This window comes from Epinephelus fuscoguttatus, linkage group LG20 (genome assembly GCF_011397635.1).
Source record: "Epinephelus fuscoguttatus linkage group LG20, E.fuscoguttatus.final_Chr_v1".
Lineage (NCBI taxonomy): Eukaryota > Metazoa > Chordata > Actinopteri > Perciformes > Serranidae > Epinephelus > Epinephelus fuscoguttatus.
In genome coordinates, this window is record NC_064771.1 from 14039554 (window position 1) to 14057557 (window position 18004).

Below are 18004 nucleotides of genomic sequence, written 5' to 3' on the forward strand. Positions count from 1 at the left end.
TCCTACCTGTGATCGTCCATGTCCTCAATCTGTCTTTTGACGAAGCTGTCGATGCGTTTGCGGTACGTCCTGTTTGTGAGACGACCCACCATGCCGAGCCCGTAGGGCCTCTTCTCTTTTGCAAACAGTTTCTTAACGGGAACCACGATCCTTTGTCCGCGCTGCTGATGGCTGTTGACGCTTACCACTTCCTGTTTCAGACGCACCTTCGGTTGGACCAGAGAGCCGTCTTTTGCCTTCCGCCAGCCTCGCTCTAAGGGCCTGGATGGAGGGAAGGGAAAGTGAGAGAAAGCATGTTGGGCATGGTATTATAATACAGCACATAACATTATCAGGCAGTATGATGCAAAGGTTGGGAGCTTGTCCTGTCACGTCTCCCCTGCAGCATGTCAGAGGTTCATGTGTGTGTATAACAAACATAAACCCACAGCATGAGGTGACTCCTCTCCAGTTCATTCTTGTCCAGCGCACTTCCCGTGAGCTCGCTCTCATCCAAATGTTTGAGGTCGGCCTCCGATGGTGTCTCGAAGACTTCATCGGCATAGCTGGACAACTCGTCATGCAGGCCTTCCTACAAAGATGAAAACTAAGTAAGTAGGAATTCAGGGTACAAGATTGTGCTTTAGGCCAACACATTATGGCTTGCAGTGTGTGTAAGTGTGTCCACTGCTCACTCTGGTGAAGAAGGAAGTATCGAGATCATCAGCGAAGTCCACGGTGTCGTCTTCAAAGAAACTAGGAGGCATAAAACTCCGTCTGCGACATCGCCCGGCGGTGCTGTCCCCTAATGTGCGGCCCTAACAAGTAGAACAACACACACAAACATCATCATCATCAGACAGAGGTGCAATGATGCCTAACAGTTTTTCTGGGGGAGTCTCCTACTGAACTTGTTACCTCCTTAGTCTGATGCTTGTGTGTCAGTAGATCAGCAGATAGCTGAGCATTCAGTGTGTGTATTACCATGGACCATCTGCTAGTGGGACCCGGTGACCCCCACACAACACACACCCACAGATACTCTCACTCAACATTTATCCCTTCATATGGGCGAGTCTGTAGCCAGTGGACCACATACAGAGAGCCATGTCTACTGTACTGAATGAATACTGAATATAATGGATGTTGTTTTTCTAGGAATCTCTTCACGAAAACATAAGATAATGGGGATTAAACTGTGTGTGTGCATAACTCAGTGTTTTCTGACACTCCTGGGGCCTGACATAGGGGTACGCCACTTTCCATCCATGCAAAAGTTGTGATCTATTAAAACAAACTTGATGGGAGAATGTGTGCACCTGTAGGCAAAGTCTGAATCATTTTGGAGACACAGGAAATTGGTGATGCAGATGATGAGATGGTGAATTGAAGCCAGATTGTAGAAATTAAATGTGAGAAGAATCATTGTAAATTTAATGATGCCTGTCACATATATAAATGCACTTCATACCACCTGTTACTTATACATTCCCTTTATCACAAACATTCAGTCCAGCCATTTTATGTGCTTGTGCTCGTGAGCCGTAACTTTCCATAAGCACCTTTGAGTTTTAAAAATCATTATAAGATTATGGTGGTGTCGCCTCACAGCAAGAGAGTTCCTGGTTTGAAGCCAGGGTGTGGGAGCCCCTCCGTGTGGAGTTTGCATGTTCTCCCTGTGTCAGCGTGGGTCTTCTCCAGGTACTCCAGCTTCCTCCCACAGTCCAAACACGCAGACATGCAGGTTAGTTGGTGACTCTAAATTGTCCGTAGGTGTGAATGTGAGTGTGAATGGTTGTCTGTCTCTATGTGTCAGCCCTGTGATAGTCTGGCGACCTGTCCAGGGTGTACCCCGCCTCTCGCCCAATGCCAGCTGGGATGAGGTGCTTTGCATTGAACATTTATGGTTGAATGTGGGCGTGTAGAGGGCGGAATATGAGGCTGATCCATATTTGGCGCCCGCCACTTTGGACGTCTGCATGTACCCTTTTAGTAGGGATCCTACGCACTGCCTCATAAATGAGACCCCTGGTCTTTTAAAGATTTGTTTCTAAACCTATTAAAAGTGTAATATTGTTACTCTATTAGGCACTGGTTTTGTATTTTGCTCCTAGGAAACACCTCTTATCTTGTATATTTGTATTCTGTCACATATTTAATACCCTATTGTTATAAAATTGAGCCCAGTGAGTGACCCTGTAAATTGTAAAAATTGTGGTTACTGTACTTTGTGTTACTGTAATTCGAAGCATTTTGTGGCACAAGAGTATCCTTTGGGATAAATAAAGTTCTATTGAATTGAACTGAACTGAATACATCCTAAACTCAATCTCCTTTTCAGAGAAAAAGATAGTGATGTACTGCTGTTTGTCTGTAATGGAGGACAAATGCCTTTGTATAGCACAGTTACAGCTGGTCCAACTGTGCGTTTACGTTGTGCAGAAATGACAAGTAATTTCAGAACAACAGAGCTCGCAGTAGCTTTGAAGCACAGACTTTGCAAAGCACAGACTATCTGGAAACAAAACTAAAATCTACTGTACAAACAACAATAAAAAAAAAAAAAATAAACAAACACCTTCATCAGTGCTGCTGCAGCCTTGAGGCTCATGACTGCGACAGACTCCCGTTTGCGTCGTCGTGGCATCCGGTTGAGGGCGGAGCGGGAGCTGGAAAAGGAGCAAAGGGAGGCGGTGCCGGGCGTGATGGGAGTTTGCGGGACACTAAAGCCGTCTACCTCTTCCACCATGCGGAAGGCACGACCCCGGGCCAGGGGGTCTACGATCTGCGCACACACGTACAAATACACACACAGTATGTATGTGTTGGTTCACCACAGCTTTTTTTTCATACTCAATTGTCAAGCCACATACAACAGTAAACACCTGGTGAGAGAATAGTGCAAAGCAGGGAGAACACACGTCTAAACTAGGGTTAGATTGATGTCGCAGATTACTACACTTACCCTTCAGTACTAACATTAGCTGTGTAGTAGCATCATGAGTTTCGGTGGATAGTTGTTGTCAGGAATCATATTTACTAGATATTTCTTGCATAAAATATTCAAAAACGTCTACTCAAAAAAAAATGCTACATGAATGAAAAAGCCATCAATTGAACCCTAGGCAAGATGACAGAGCAAAGAGGTAAAGCAAGCGCCGGAAATCTACTGTGAACCAAAGAAAGAGAGTGAAAGAGAAACACGATGGAGGAAAAGGTGAATAATTCTTCAATCTCCTCCTCCATCCTGTAACGTGCCCCTGGCGCCAGCCTACCCTCTGCATGCCATAGTGGTGGTGACTGGGGTGGTGGGGTGGGAGGTAGAGGGGAGGAGGGGTCTCAGTGCTGGCCAGGGAGAGGTTGTCCTGGCTGTGGAGCTCCATCTCCCTCATCACCTGTGGCTTTAGACCCCCGTACAGATGGCTGCAGTGCTGCAGGCTCTTCCTCCTCCATCGCTGGGTGCTGTCGCTGTCTTTGCTCACCCCAAACCAGTCGGCCGTACCCCTGGGGAGAGGACGCACTCTGGTTAGTACGTGAAAATAATAACAACACTGCAGCCATCACTGTCTATTTCATTTAATATTTATACATAATCCATTGTAGCCTTCAGAGAATCCTGACACACACATACAGTACATGCTGACTATTCGTTGACAGTCTGAGCCGTAGATCCCTCCTGATTAACAGATCAACATGACGATGATCTTGATGGATTGCAGCTGCTTGTTGGGGATTAATTGGATCATTTGTTGATTGCTTTCCTGTCTATACTGATGACGAGAACCATACATGTACAGAGACGCACGGAGCATCTATAAATGTGAAACCTGACACTTTTTTAGGCACTTTAAATACTAAACATGAGGCCAAGATGCAGTGTTTAATACATTTAATACAAAAAAAAATATTCAAAACAGGAACAAGACATAAACTTAGACTAGTTTAAGCTACTTGGTAGGGCAAATTTAACAAATTAGATTTATTTTAAATGCAAAAAAATCATCTTAAACTTTAAATCTGGATGGTAATAAGTAATTAGGTAGTAAAAAATCAAGATAAAACACAGGCTAGCACCAACAGAACACAGTGAGAGCTACAATTAGGTTGCAGCAGGCCTCTTGTGCAACATATCAGACTAAGAAATCATCACTGATTCACCCTACGCTACAATATGTAAATGAAAGCAGATAAAGAAAACAACTTGTAAAATGCCACAAGTGAGCTTTGACGCTCGCAGTTCTATCGTGTGAACAAGGCCAAGGTTGGCTTTAAGTGCAATCCACACGTTAACATATATTCCATTGGTATGACAGTAGCATGATGTGTGCATAGCAAGTGTGTGGTCAAGCCACAGATAGAGCAGACAGGTGATGGCGAGCGAAGCAGAGAACAAGTTAGCAGTAAAGTTATTTCGGGTTGACATCTTCTCATCAGCTGGTCGATATGCTTTCATCCGACCAAATTCTCATTGGTGGGGCAATAGCTTGTGTTACATTTATGAGGCGATGTGTCCATCACAGTGTTTTAATTTTCCTTTTGAAATGCTAGGCGGTGTTGTTCAGCACTTAAGCATGTATGTGACGGTCTTTGTGATTGGACGACTGAGTAAAAAATGACAGTGATGTGCGCAGAGTTCTACCCGAAGTTGAACATTTTTCAACTCTCATTTTTCAATTGAAAAGAAAGATAAATAATCACAGAAGACTTCCAGTGTCAGATTTGTCACCGTGGATTTATTTTACAAAGTCTCCAAAATGACACCGCAGCCTCTGTTGGACCAGCAGCATGACCAAGCTTACCTTCTGGGCAAAAGAAAGTATGTTTCTCACATGCATTGTTCCAAAGATATTTAGTGTTAGTAGCGTCATGTTGTGTATGACATCGACAACACAGTGTTGTTTTTCTCATCGGTCCTGTTCAATGCTTGGTGATGAGACAGACTAGCACACACAGCTCAGCTGGAACAGCTCTGCTTCTGTTACTGTTTTACTGTTTATTTTCAGATAACGCTACAATAGACACATTTATTTTTCACTGCCCAACAGACAACTGCATGAGGCTTTCCACTTTCCCGAACACAGAGTTTATTTGACCCAGGCAAGCATTAATGTCAAGCCTTGTAACAGGAAAAATAAGCTTTGGTGGACACGCAACGCTAACAGGTAGAGTGCCATCAGTGCACTGTGGATGATTTAGTTAACCTAGACATAACGGGCAGAATTTTTCTCCCCATCGATTAATCAATTGGTAGAAGAGCAGGTAGATTTTTAGTCACCTAAGATTTTCTTTGGTTAAACTACAGCCATAGTGTTACAGATGTACAGTGTACATTTCAGTTTGTCCATGAATAAACACTGCAGCTCCTCGAGACCCAAGAAAACTTCCAGTGTCCTGCTTCCAAACTTCTGGGTAAAGTTAACAACATGTTTACAACGAGCATGTGGTAGAGCCACGGTCAGTTTGCACAGAGATCAGAAAGATTCATGTTTATTTTTCATATATTAATGCTCATTCTTGGCCTGTTGTTCTTTTTTTCACATTTTATTAAAGTCATGATGTTATCACACTTTTACAAGACTTGAAGTTACAATATTTTACTGTGATTAAAGTCTTTTTCAATTCAATAGCTAAATCAAGATATGTTCTTTATATTAATTAATGCACAGAGTCATCTCATTTCATAGTGACATGTACATGACAGAGCAATTTATATGTTGACTGCATCCAGTGTTGTACTGCTCATACTATATAATGACTCATTGCTCCTGTATGGTGAAAAGAGATCAGGAACACGACAGAGGAAGATAGGAACTTTAAAAAAGGCTTACTAAATTGCAATATTGGTCTAAAAAAATTCAATTTGATCATTTTCCCAAATCATTCATCTCTTCTCTATCTTTCTCTTTCTGTGTGTACGTCTCCATGTTTGATTGCATGGACGCTGCCAACCCAGCTTAGAGAGCCTGAATGAAAAATATTGTCCTGATCCTCACACGACCTACTGCCCTCTGTTCAGTCAGCGGTAAAGAAGCAGATGTTGTCCGAGTCCTGCAGTTCATGAACTGACTTGGCTCTGTGTTTGTGTGTGTATTTGTGTTTTCGTCATTTATTCTAAATAAATGTGCATCCAGGTCCCTTTTTTCCTATGAAAGAGTGCCTGCGTGCCAGGCTGAGTGTTAACGGATCAGGAGGGGGGAGGCCACACTGGGGAAACTGTTTAGAGAGCAGAACACTCAGTAATAAACACTCAACCCTCATCATCAAGAAAGACGCCAGCTGGGGAAGCCTTTTAAGGCTGCACAGGGGCAGGGAGGGGGTGGCGCGGCCCTGATTGTTGTCCTCCCGGAGAGGAATGTCTTCGAGAGAAGACAGATTTGTGAAAGCAGAGCGAGACGGGAGTCAGACTGGGCTTCTGACAGCGAGGAGGAGGAGGAGAGGAGGTCATACTATGAAAATAAAACCTTTCTAAAATACAGATCTGTTTCAAGATGAACATCCACTACTGACGGTAAAACATGATGCAAACTCTCGCCCACGTTGTGACTCAAGGTCTGTTTCAAGATAGCTGACATTTGTTTGTGTTTGTTTAGAGAAGTGGCTGTTTGTCTGTGTGCGCACATGCACCAACACGCGTGCATGTCATATTCGCCCACACAAAACCATAAATAAAATATTCACGACTGGTTGACGACAGCACAAATCCAACACCAATCAAAGATTAAAGCTGATGTTAAGCCACATGAATTAGCTTTCCTATCCTCGAGGTAAGGCTGGTACACATGCAGCAGCAATCTACTGTAGCATAATTATAGGCTTAGACAGCACTCATTTCATCAGGGAGAAAAGGCCGGGGGGCAGAACTACTACAATCTAAACAAATCCTATCAGTAAACAGAGCATAAAGAGACGATAAGTATGAGCACTGAAGATAAGAATTGAGTTTTCTGATTGGACAAATCCATCAATGGAAGGTTATAGTGTTACTTCAGTACTGTGTTGTAAAGGAACCTCATTTAAGGGCACAAATGTCAGGTTCACAGTCACTGAATAGGGTTGGATGGTCCTTGTGGTTCCTGCTTCCTGCTACCACAGTGATGGAAAATAACACCACCACTGCCCTTCTAAATGGCTCATTTCACTTTAAAATACTCCAGGAAGGTTCACTTGACAAGTCAAAAGTAATATGCACTTTGTGTCAAACAGAATAAAAGTATCACCGAAGTACTTCAAGTTTGAGACACCACCTACAAGCTGAGCACTCAGGTGCAGCTACTCAGACTGATGTCAGTGAGCAACAGCATTGCCAAAGCCAGCAAAACACTACTGTACAAATCGCCTCAGACCAGTGGATGAAACTAACTCGAAGACATTAACTACAGCCCTTTATAAATAGGTGAGAACTGACTGCAGACCAGTCAACATCATGGAAGACGCAGGTCTTAAGGAACATACTCAGGTTGGTATGCTGTTCCAGTCATACGCCATACCGTCGTGGGGAACCATAGTTTAGATAGATTCTTAGGACCTCTAAGAATCAGAGAAAGCAACTAAAGTGGAACTCCTGAAAAGTGCAAAGGGCTCATTGGACTTCAGTGAGTACTCAATCGTCTGAGAGCAACTGTACACCATAATCACAACCAAACCAAACAACCAAAATCATAAAGTAAACTTCTTTGCATTCATTTGATTCCCAATAAAGAAATTCTGGGAAGACCTGCTTCAACTTGTTCATATAGATTTTAAAACTGTTTTGAAATGCAAAATAATGGAATTTTAAACATGCCATTAAAAAAAGTGATTAACCGTGACTAACTAATGAAATTCAGCGACTAACTGTGGTTAAAAAAAAACATAAGAGTATGACAGCCCTAATTCAATTATATCTGGGACCACAGGGGGTAATTTAGTGTCATGCTGATCTAAGTGCTGTTTCACACCCTGACAAAAAGAAAAAACTCCCACGGAAAGTCAGAATATTTGTCTTTGTGCACAACAATTATCCAAATTAAAAATCTTACTTGTTATGACATGTTTGTTTGAAGTGACTTCAGCCTCAAACCATCTATATCAATTAAATAAAACATGCAAAAATGTCCATGTTTATCTATTACACTGTCACCAACAATATATAAGGTATATAAAATCAGCCCCATTATGACCAGCTCCAACACGCATGCTAACGCCTTAATATACTGTTAGGCATAGAGAAATATACGGTATAATATACAATGTCACAATAACAGGGCCCCTTCTGCTACACAGGTAGTTCTACTTCTGTTATGCACATTTCTTCTCATCTAACTCTTTGTCACCAGGCAAATTAGCGTATTTCCAAAATGTCAAACTATTCCTTTTAAGTTTCTGAATACTACATTCCAGAGGTGGGACCAAGTCATAGTTTTGCAAGTCACAAGTAAGTCTTGAACATTTACACTCAAGTCCCAAGTCAAGACAGACAAGTCCCAAAGCCTCAACTTTACGCTTTGAGTCCTAAACAAGTCCTAATGCACTCTTTACCAAATGTCATTTCAACAACAGAGTAATAGCATTAGCTAAACATTAGTTTGCTAACTATGTTAATATCAGCCTCAACTTACAGTTCTTTCTGCAGCTTCAAATGCCGAACAACGTTGAAAGTTGTTGCGTCTCCGTCTCTAATTAGCTAGTTAACTTTTGTATGAGAACAACCACAGTTCTTCATGGTTCTCTCCTGCAACTTGATTGGATGCTGTTGGATTGGTGTTGACTTGCTGGGAATGACTTGTACTGACGTTAGCTGATCCAGGAAATAAAGGGAAATTAACTGATTCATGAGACACATTTTACTTAACATAGTTTTTAATCCTTGGGCTTGGGGCGAGGGTCAAGTATTTCCAGGATGAAAGGTTCAAGTCCAAGTCAAGAGTCATTGATGTTAAAGTCCAAGTCAAGTCACAAGTCTGTTTTTGATTCTGTCAAGTCGAGTCTAAAGTCATCAAATTTGTGACTCAGGTCTGACCCATATCGTCTACATTCCCCACTGCTAAAAGAGAGCGCAGATTTACATGCAATCATATATCATAGTTTTGTACAACCTAAAACATGCACAGATTTTAAAATATGAGCAACTAACTCTTATATTCTATCTTAAGTAACCCTAGACCCTCCAAAAGGAGAAATACATGAGTTGGGGCTTTGTGCAACATTTCCATCCACACTCACCTGTCCAGAGAGCTCCAGGAGGGGTTCAGGGTCTGGGTCATACCTGAGGGGGGCAGGCACTGTGGAGCTGGATAGCCTCCATCACCTGCATCTCTAACACACTGTCCCCATGTACCCCCGCACCAGTACTAAACCCTGATCCACTGAAAGCAAACTGATCCTCCGCGGATCACGCATAGTGTTCCATAAGGGGATTTCCCGATGTATCCAGGCCAGCAGTACCTTGTAACACTCGCTGTTATGCAAAGAGATCACCACATGTCCAGACTCTGTGCAACATCCGTGTCCTGCTCAGCAAACTCCCAGTCAATCAAAGGTTAGAGGAAAGCCGGCGCTGATCTCTTCGGTCAGGCGGGAATCTGATCCCTACGATGAGATGTAAAGAGGACTCCCAGTCTTCCACCAGCTGGACTCGCTTATTCAGGATCTTAAATTTTCTGACCTTGTATCACCGACACACAAACACAAGTTCCCATACGCCTGTGTACGTGTGAGAGAGTGTGTGAATGTGTCAGCGCCTGGCAGGCCTCCCAGTATCCCTCCCCGAGAGTTCGCGTAAAAGGATGTGACCTACTGGGCAAAGAAGACAGCCGCTCTGGTCCTTGTCAAACTGAACATCCCCCCCATTCAGAGCCCCGGCGATCACTATCAATGAGCCCCTTCTTTCTGTTTCCCTGCCTGAGTGTGTCTAAACACCAGTTCCACACCAGCACTCCACAGGAAATGGGAGATTAGAAGGAGGGAGAGGAGAATGATAGGACATCATACACACATTAGGAGGGAGGAGAGATGGAGGGAGGGCACTGGGACATGCCTGGACACAACACACATACATACACACTCATACAGTGGAGCAGTACTTCAAACCCCACCTTGTTTTACAGCTATATATTCCTGTCAGTAGTTAAAAGAAGCCCAATGGAGCGTGTGAACCTCAGTTCAAACACCTATCATTACAAGTATCAGTGTGATTAAGATAAATTATTAACTCTGTCAGAATTAATGGCTCCTTAACATGAAAAATGACTCATGGAGCTTTTTATTTTCTTTTGTCGTCCAAAAGATCAACAAACATTAGGGTGTCCTCCTAGTTACCCTACAAGTTTGCAGCAAATCACCCCCCGACAACACTTTGTTTGAAGAATAAAGATTTATCCTGTATTTGTGCATTCTTCTGAGGAAGAGGTACCTCGGCTAACCTCCCATACACACACACACACACCCAAACTTTCTCCAAATCCCATTAATTCTCTCATAAACATCAAACGCATTAATTCAGTTTCCCTCTCACACACACATGCAAGCCTGGTAAACCTCGGCATGATAAAGTTAAGACATTAAGACACTCCTTTGAAGTCGGTGTCTCCCGGTTTTAGTCTTGGCCCCCGTGTTCAAACATTTACATTCAATTGAACGCTTTGATGTGGCCCACATGCTGCGTGAGGCACATAGATAGTCCGTGTGAGTAATTGTGTTATTGTCTGCCTCGAACCATGTGGTCCTGTGTGCCACCTGGACTGATACTGATACACTGAGTGTGTGTGAGAGCTTATGTGTCATAGACTTTGTTCAAAGCGTCACATCTGTGGCACAAAGAGACTCCAACATCCTAATAGGACTTTTGTGTAAAACTCGGTCCCTACAGACATAAAGGGGGAGAGGTGTTGGAAAAACAGTATGTTTTCGCTGCAGTTACGCCCTGTTTTATTAGCTGACAACATATAGTGTAGTCTGTTTTAAAGGGATAGTTCTCCCCAAAACCCGAAACACATATTCTTCCTCTAACCTGTAGAAATACTTCACAAATCCATAGTTTTTTGGCTTGCGTTGCCAAGTGTTGGAGATATCGTCCATAGAGATGCCTGCCTTCTCTCGAATATAATGGAACTAGATGGTACTCGGCTTGTGGTGCTCAAAGCGCCAAAAATTACATTTGAAAAACTTAACAACAATGTCTCTCTTCAGAAATCATGACCAAGTTACTCAAGATAGTCCACAGACCCTGTTGTGAGCAGTTTCGTGTAGGAACTGTTTTCTTTCTACCAAACTACACTCTATCACTGCGCAGAGGGAAGTGTGTATCTACTCATGGACAAGAGGCTCATGTTAAGGACAACAAAAGATGCAAACATTAATGGCGTCCTCCCTGGCTAAGCTTTAACATTAGCTTGGTAACCATCTTCCTTTTGTACATTCAATTATATTGGAGAGAGGGCAGGTATCTTCAACATTTGGCAACTCACATCAAAATCATCTAGACTGATAAACAGCATGACAGATAAGAGAAAAGAAGTTTTGATTTTGGGGTGAACTGTCCCTTTAAAGCTGCATTCACTTATTATTTTGGCCACTTGGGGGCAGTTGTAAGCAAACAATTGCCTATTTACACATGAAGCAGATATGGAGCACATTTATTTGGAGCCGTGTTTCTGACCACCTGATCAATTTAGGTCCAAGATTCACTCTTTTTTGCTCTGTTTAGGTCTCCACCATCTCTTAAGGGAAATATCTCATGCTATAGCTGCTAAATGCTCCACTATGTTGGACAACTTTGTCAGTCTGCTGTTTGCTGTGGAGCATAAAGCGTATATGTTGCCTGCTGCCGAAAACATCCACTGACAAGTCGTTTCCACAGTGACAATGTTGGTTAGGGAACCTAATCCATAACCTGAGATAGGCCACATCCATTATTTTATTTTTTTTTACAATGTATGGTTAGTCACCACAAGCCAACCCTTTGACATTACACATTGCCATTTTGATATGTTGTTTTCATAAAAAAGTTAAAATAAAATAATAGTAATAATAATGCTTATAGCCCCTATAGGTTACACATTTATATTTGCTATTTTCAACAGTACCTTAGTGTTGTACAGTAAATATTATTTCTTTTTATATTTTGGGTGCTTTTTCTCATCATCTTGGTGGCCAGAATATACTTGAACATCCAGTGTTCCCTTTTACCTTAAGTGCCTTGAAGGTTGGAAGAGTCTCATTTCACACAGTCTCACAATATTACATATATTATTGGCTCGTTACATCTCCTCATTAAAGCACTAAAGCAGTATGACGTTTACACTGAAATAAAGAACCTGAAGATTTCATTCTGAGTGTATATTCTAGATGTACTATTTTATTCACACACCTCACATATTTTATATCTTTGGAAACCTTTGGCTCATCACTAGAATTTTAATTAAATTGCTATCCTTTTGAAATGACATTGACATTGCTGTTGAACCACTAGGTTTTAAACTCCACTTATCCAGTTTAAAAAATCTGTGACAGCTCCAGGGTGTGCCAAATAAGTTTTACAAGATAGTGCTTCAAAGAAAAATTTCAGGGGCACCTTCACATCTCTGCTATCAGCTCCCCCCCTCCCTCCACCTCTCCTGTACCTGATGATCTGTTTGGGTATAGATGAACGCCGTCGGGTCAGTATTTTGGGGATGCAGGACCGCCTTCGGACGGTTGACACCCTCCTGGGCTCCCTCTGGCCCTTTGGGGGAACTGTGTTGACCCGCTCAAAGCGCACCCTTTTCTCACTTAACGCACAGTGCAGCATGTAGAGAAGAGCACAGGGGGGCGGTGAGGGGAAAGCCAAAGAATGAAGGAAGGAGAAGAGAAAAATCAAATAAAAGGGAGAACAAGAGAGAAGAAAAGAGGGCAAGATTAATTTGTGTTAAATCAGAGAGGAGGCTGCAGCTTAAATTAGTTCTGTTAAAGATTTATTAGTGGAGAAGAATTATAGGGATTAAAGTACGACAGGCTGAAGTCAGAAGAAAATTAGCAGCTGGAGGAAATCAGTGGAGAGGAAAAAAAGAGACGTTATGTTGAGTGTGAGTGTGTGTGTGTGTGTCTAACCTCTTGATGGACTGTGTGAAGGAGGGCAATCTCTCTGGAGGAGGTCTGAGGTAGTTGTTGGAAGTTTCCAAGGCAGCAATGCAGGTCTGAGGGTTTTCACCTGGCATGCTGACACTGCGCAGGCGCTTTACTGGCTGCTACACACACACACACACACACACACACACAAACAGATTATGCCCACTGAGCCCAGTTTATGTGAATGTTAACAAAGTAAAAGTCTACGAAATAATCAAACAAAAGCTTTTTGTCAAACTTAACTTGACCTGTATTTGTCTCTTGTTACTACCTGGGTGAGTGTGGGCGTGTCGTCCGGCGTCAGCTGGATTGTGGGGATGTCCAGTTTGAGCCATGGCGGCTTTTTCCTCTGCAGGCTGCTGTTCCTGCTGCCTGGCTCATCCATGCTCGCTAGCTCCCCCTACGCCTGCCAGCTGGACAACACAAACAGAGGAAATGGGTTTGTAGGACAATAGTCATAATACGCTTCCAGACACATGATGACGGGGAACAATATTTCAGCTATTCAAAGCCAAAAACTGTTGTTGAGTAATTACAGACACTGACAGTGCGTGACAGTAATCCACATCTCCCCATGCTGTCAGCTCAGAGAGATCCAATGTGGAGGCAAAATGCCTGAATAAACAAACTGCTTAATCCGGATGTTTAAAGCTGCTGGTCTGCCAGCCGTATAAGGCAGAGTGACAGTATCGACAATGAACGTGTCTAAATTGACTCCATGGACCAGGTAATTTGTGCCTATTGATCGTACAGTCCTGTCATCAGTGCGCCATGCAGCCAGGGGCTTCACCCTGAATGATACAAGTTCTTTGAAAGTCATAATTTATGTATTAATAGAAGGACATTTGGTTCTCTAACTAATTAAAAAAGCATATGGATTTAATTTTGAATAACAGCTTATTTGCTCAGTGAACACAGCCAGATACTGTCTTCATTAAGATGCTCTTATTTGAGGAATACTGCTCTTATTTGAGGAAGTCTATAATTTAACAACTTGGAAATGTATCTAAATATAAACCTTAATTTAATATGAATCCAGGTGGAGCCAATGTGTGTAACGAGCACCACAGCTGCACTGACATCTGTTTGGTCTCCCTCAGCAGTGACAAAGTCTTTCTGCTCTGATTCATGTAGAATCTCACGGATGAACCATTTCTCCCGTTCAGTCCGGGGTATTGTCGGAGTGGCTGCGATTCATTAGTCGTTCAACTTGCCCTTATTGGATTCACCACAGCACTTGCCCTCCAGGGAAATCCCCAAAAAACTGAGGTGAATATGAGTGAGATTAACCCTAGGAGTGCTGAGGGAACGAGTCAACAACGATGGTCACTCCAGATGTGTATGTTACCCACAATGCATTGAGTGCATAAAGCTCTGGAAGATAAATAAATTGGAAAATAAATTCACTATTTGACATGCTTCTCAGTTGCAGTTTAATACATCCCATAGGTCTCTATGGTTAGGCTTACATGTGTGTAGGTTCATTTGCCTATTAGCAGATAGTTTCTTAAGAAAGTCTCATGGACAGTTTGATATTTTACTAAACATAACTATTTGCATTTAATATTTACTTTATATATACTACTTGATTTAAACTTTCTCACTCACTGAAAATAAAACTTAGACTGTTATGTAAGGTCAACCACCCGAATGGATGACTGCTTGTTTTCATGGCCCTTTAGCATCTCACAGTCAACGTTTTGCTTCAAGTCTTGGCATGATTTTTGACAACTCCTTCAAATTTCATAAAGAAATCAACTCAGTTGTCAAAACTGGCTTTCTTCCATTAAGACTTTTAGCCAAGGTAACGACCTACGTCTCCCCCAAAGATCTCGAGAGAGTTACTCATGCTTTTATTACCTCTCAGATAGAATATTTTCTTTGTATATGGGTGTGGATCAGTCGTCACATTGTCATCTACAGTTAGTACAAAATGCAGCCTCTTGTCTTCTAACTGGAAAAAGAAAACGGGATCACATAACACCAGTATTGGCCTCCCTCCACTGGTTTCCTATCTGTTTTTGGATTGATTTTAAGATTTTACTGCTAATTTTTAAGGTTTAAAATGGTCTGGTGCAACCTTGTTTAGCAGAACTGCTGTATTTTCATACTCCAGTTAGAGCACTGACGTTGACCGATCAGACGCTCCTGAATGTTCCCAGAAATAGGCCCAAAAACTGTCATGACCAAGCCTTTACAGTGCCTGCCTCTAACCTCTGGAACAGCTTACATATACAAATAAAAGCTGCTCCAATGATAGAAATCTTTAAGTCGCTACTGAAGACCCAACTCATTTCATTACTATACGACTGCCTCCAGTAGAAGAGCGGAAGAGCCCTGGTTTCCAGTTATAGGCTGTTTGTAGTCCACGTGACATTGACCAATCACGTTTGAGCCGGCTGCAGTTGTTGCCAGGTTAAACGGTCCGTCCGCTGAACTAACGAGGCAGAACATAATTGGCGTCACTGCAAACTCTGAATCCATCGCAATGGTTCAGCATATTTACTTATATATAAACGGAAGTTGGAAACGGAAACTTGCCTCCTCCGCCCAAATCAAACCGAAATGCCAAAAAATCGGGGGTCTGCCCCCAGAGGCTGAATCGCCGTCTGCTGGAAGTCAGACGCCGAATACAGCCAATGGGTTCCGAGAATGGCATACGACTCATCTGAATCTGATGACTTAAATTGATTTCATCCTCCATTGTGCTGCAATTTGCTCTGTTTATTCTGTCTTCTCTTCCTTTTGTTTTTTGCTTCTGTATTTAGCAAACAGTTGCTGTATTCTGTGACTATTTAAAACTGTGGTCGTTTTCAGATGTGCTCTACGAATAAAGTTTGACTTGACTTGGCTTGACTTGACTTGACTTGCTTAGACAGTGGTACTGTTCAGCGTGTGTGACTTCTTTATCCCCAACATCATCTGTAAATGCATGGAAAACTTTATAAAGGATTTTATAAACCTGTAGCAATAATAGCTACAATAATCATGATACAGATCACGAACGGGAATTTCTATGTTAGAAACTGATAATAACTGTAATAACCATGTGCCTGCTGACGTACTGCATTGAATTATCTGCAGAAGATGCCTTTAGCTATATCTTGTGAAAGGCGGTAGAGAGCTAATCCTGCAATTATCGGTCAATCGTGATAGTTTGGGCTGTGTAGCATTTAAATGCCCCACCCATTTTGCCGTTAATGTAATAGGGTTGAGGTAGACCTACTACTGAAGAGCAGCCAGTGTGGTTAAAACTTCACTGCTCCAGGTGAGGCTCGAACTCACAACCTCGGCATCACTCTGCAGGATACTGTCTTATAAGTACCGCGCGCTGACCGATTGCGCCACTGGAGCCTCTGAACATTGATGAAGGACTACACCTGACTTGTAAAACTGATTGATGCTCTGACATGACAACAGGAATGAAGCAGTAATCAGGATGGGCTGTTATATATCCACAGCTGGTGGTTCAAAGTATGAGCCAGCGGGTAAAAAGGAAGTGGACTGAGCCAAATGGGCTGTGACTCAATAAAAGAATATGTCTTTAATAGTCTGAACAACAGCTTATTTGTTCAAAAAACACAGCAAGATTTTGCAATGTGGAAAATTAGCTAAATATAAACCTTAACTTAAGATCCATGTGTCACTGATGCCTGTAATGAGCACCACAGCTGAATGACATCTGTTTACTCTCCCTAAACAACTACAGATTCTGTCTGCTGTGATTCATGCATAATAACCTCCCACAGATGATCAGCATGTCAGAGCATCTCCTGTGACTGACAGGTCAAGCTAAAGCTATACTGCTCCAGGTGAGGCTCGAACTCACAACCTCGGCATTGCTCTGCAGGTCACTGTCTTATAAGTACCGCGCGCTGACCGATTGCGCCACTGGAGCTGCTGCTGAGCATAGAGTGCTGTTGTAGGGGCAGTAGTGCAGCTTTAACACCACAAGATGGCACTAGCTATCTCATAGGTAAGGCTCTCTTCTTTCTCTCAGACACACACTCCCCCCTACACACACATGCCCTCAGTGAACAGAGACAACTATTACTTACTGATGAGTGTGCTCACATTCTTTTAAGCAGACTTTAGGGATAAGTAGTCTGAGTGTAGCGGGCCACCTACTAACAGAAAGACAGAGCCTCATAGATCGAACAAGTGAGCTACACAAACAGAGGGAAAGCCACAGAACAGTGTGCCAAAGCCTCCAGTCATCCTGTTGTTTGCTGGTTAATGGGTTTATGGGTAAAGAAGGCATTTGGAGAGTGAAAGGGGTTTTCCTGCTGAACTGTTCCAGTGGAGGTTTAAACAAGACATCTCTCCATCTCTGTGAGAGCCCCTGAGCAGACCAGTGCAAATAAGGCAGTTTGCAGTGCTGCCTTTTTATATAAAGTGCCAACACCAACAACAATATTTTTTTTTCCTGTGGGGTTTTGCATTTGAAAGCTGCTGAGTTGGTCAGGTGAAGCACGCTTCTTACTGTGTCACTGTGTTCCACATAGTAACAATAGCCTTTCATCGTGCACTGAGTAGCTCCTCACTTAATTGTATTAAGTGCTGAGGCTCTGGAATTCACCAGCACTAAAAAAGGCTCTTTTGATGGCCAACACAAAGTCCAGTTGACCATTTCCTCCATTCTCACACGGCACATAATGCTGCTTACAATGATAATGGTGGCACATTTACCACTTGAAATTCTTGGCAATTTCTTAAACAGTGGTTCAATGACTTTGTGACCGATTCTGGACACAGAGGCACATTTCTACCCAATGACTATTCATTTTGTAGCAACTATTGCTGGAAGATTGTATCAGCTGTGGCTAACTAGCTTATTAAACTAAAGTTAGCTCTATGATTTGGTTGAAAACATGGTCCGCAGCTTAAAAAAATGTTTCCAGCTGGCTCTTTTTAAAATGAGAACCCTTTTAAAGAGTCTTAA

At 42.5% G+C, this 18004-nt stretch overlaps 1 protein-coding gene and 2 non-coding genes across 8 annotated transcripts in view; all 3 read right to left on the reverse strand.

The window, feature by feature from the left end:
• The window catches only part of rhbdf1b (rhomboid 5 homolog 1b (Drosophila)), a 57144-nt gene that overhangs the window by 7017 nt on the left and 32123 nt on the right, over positions 1-18004 (reverse strand). For 2 of the 6 annotated variants that reach the window (XM_049562548.1, XM_049562549.1), the window contains exons 2-8: positions 13334-13475; positions 13045-13181; positions 3255-3483; positions 2558-2764; positions 675-797; positions 429-571; positions 7-261 (exon numbers count right to left, since the gene is read on the reverse strand). In XM_049562548.1, the coding sequence (XP_049418505.1) occupies positions 7-261; positions 429-571; positions 675-797; positions 2558-2764; positions 3255-3483; positions 13045-13181; positions 13334-13447 (1208 nt within the window). In that variant the 5' untranslated portion in view covers positions 13448-13475. Of the gene's footprint in view, positions 1-6; positions 262-428; positions 572-674; positions 798-2557; positions 2765-3254; positions 3484-9180; positions 9901-13044; positions 13182-13333; positions 13476-18004 lie in introns of those variants that run through there. The other 4 variants (XM_049562550.1, XM_049562551.1, XM_049562552.1 and 1 more) reach the window with 4 other exon arrangements.
• On the reverse strand, positions 16323-16416 carry trnai-uau (transfer RNA isoleucine (anticodon UAU)). The gene is made up of 2 exons: positions 16379-16416; positions 16323-16358 (listed from the first exon to the last, which is right to left on the reverse strand). It is a non-coding gene; the product is annotated as a tRNA-Ile (tRNA).
• Positions 16867-16960, reverse strand: trnai-uau (transfer RNA isoleucine (anticodon UAU)). Its single transcript has 2 exons — positions 16923-16960; positions 16867-16902 (listed from the first exon to the last, which is right to left on the reverse strand). It is a non-coding gene; the product is annotated as a tRNA-Ile (tRNA).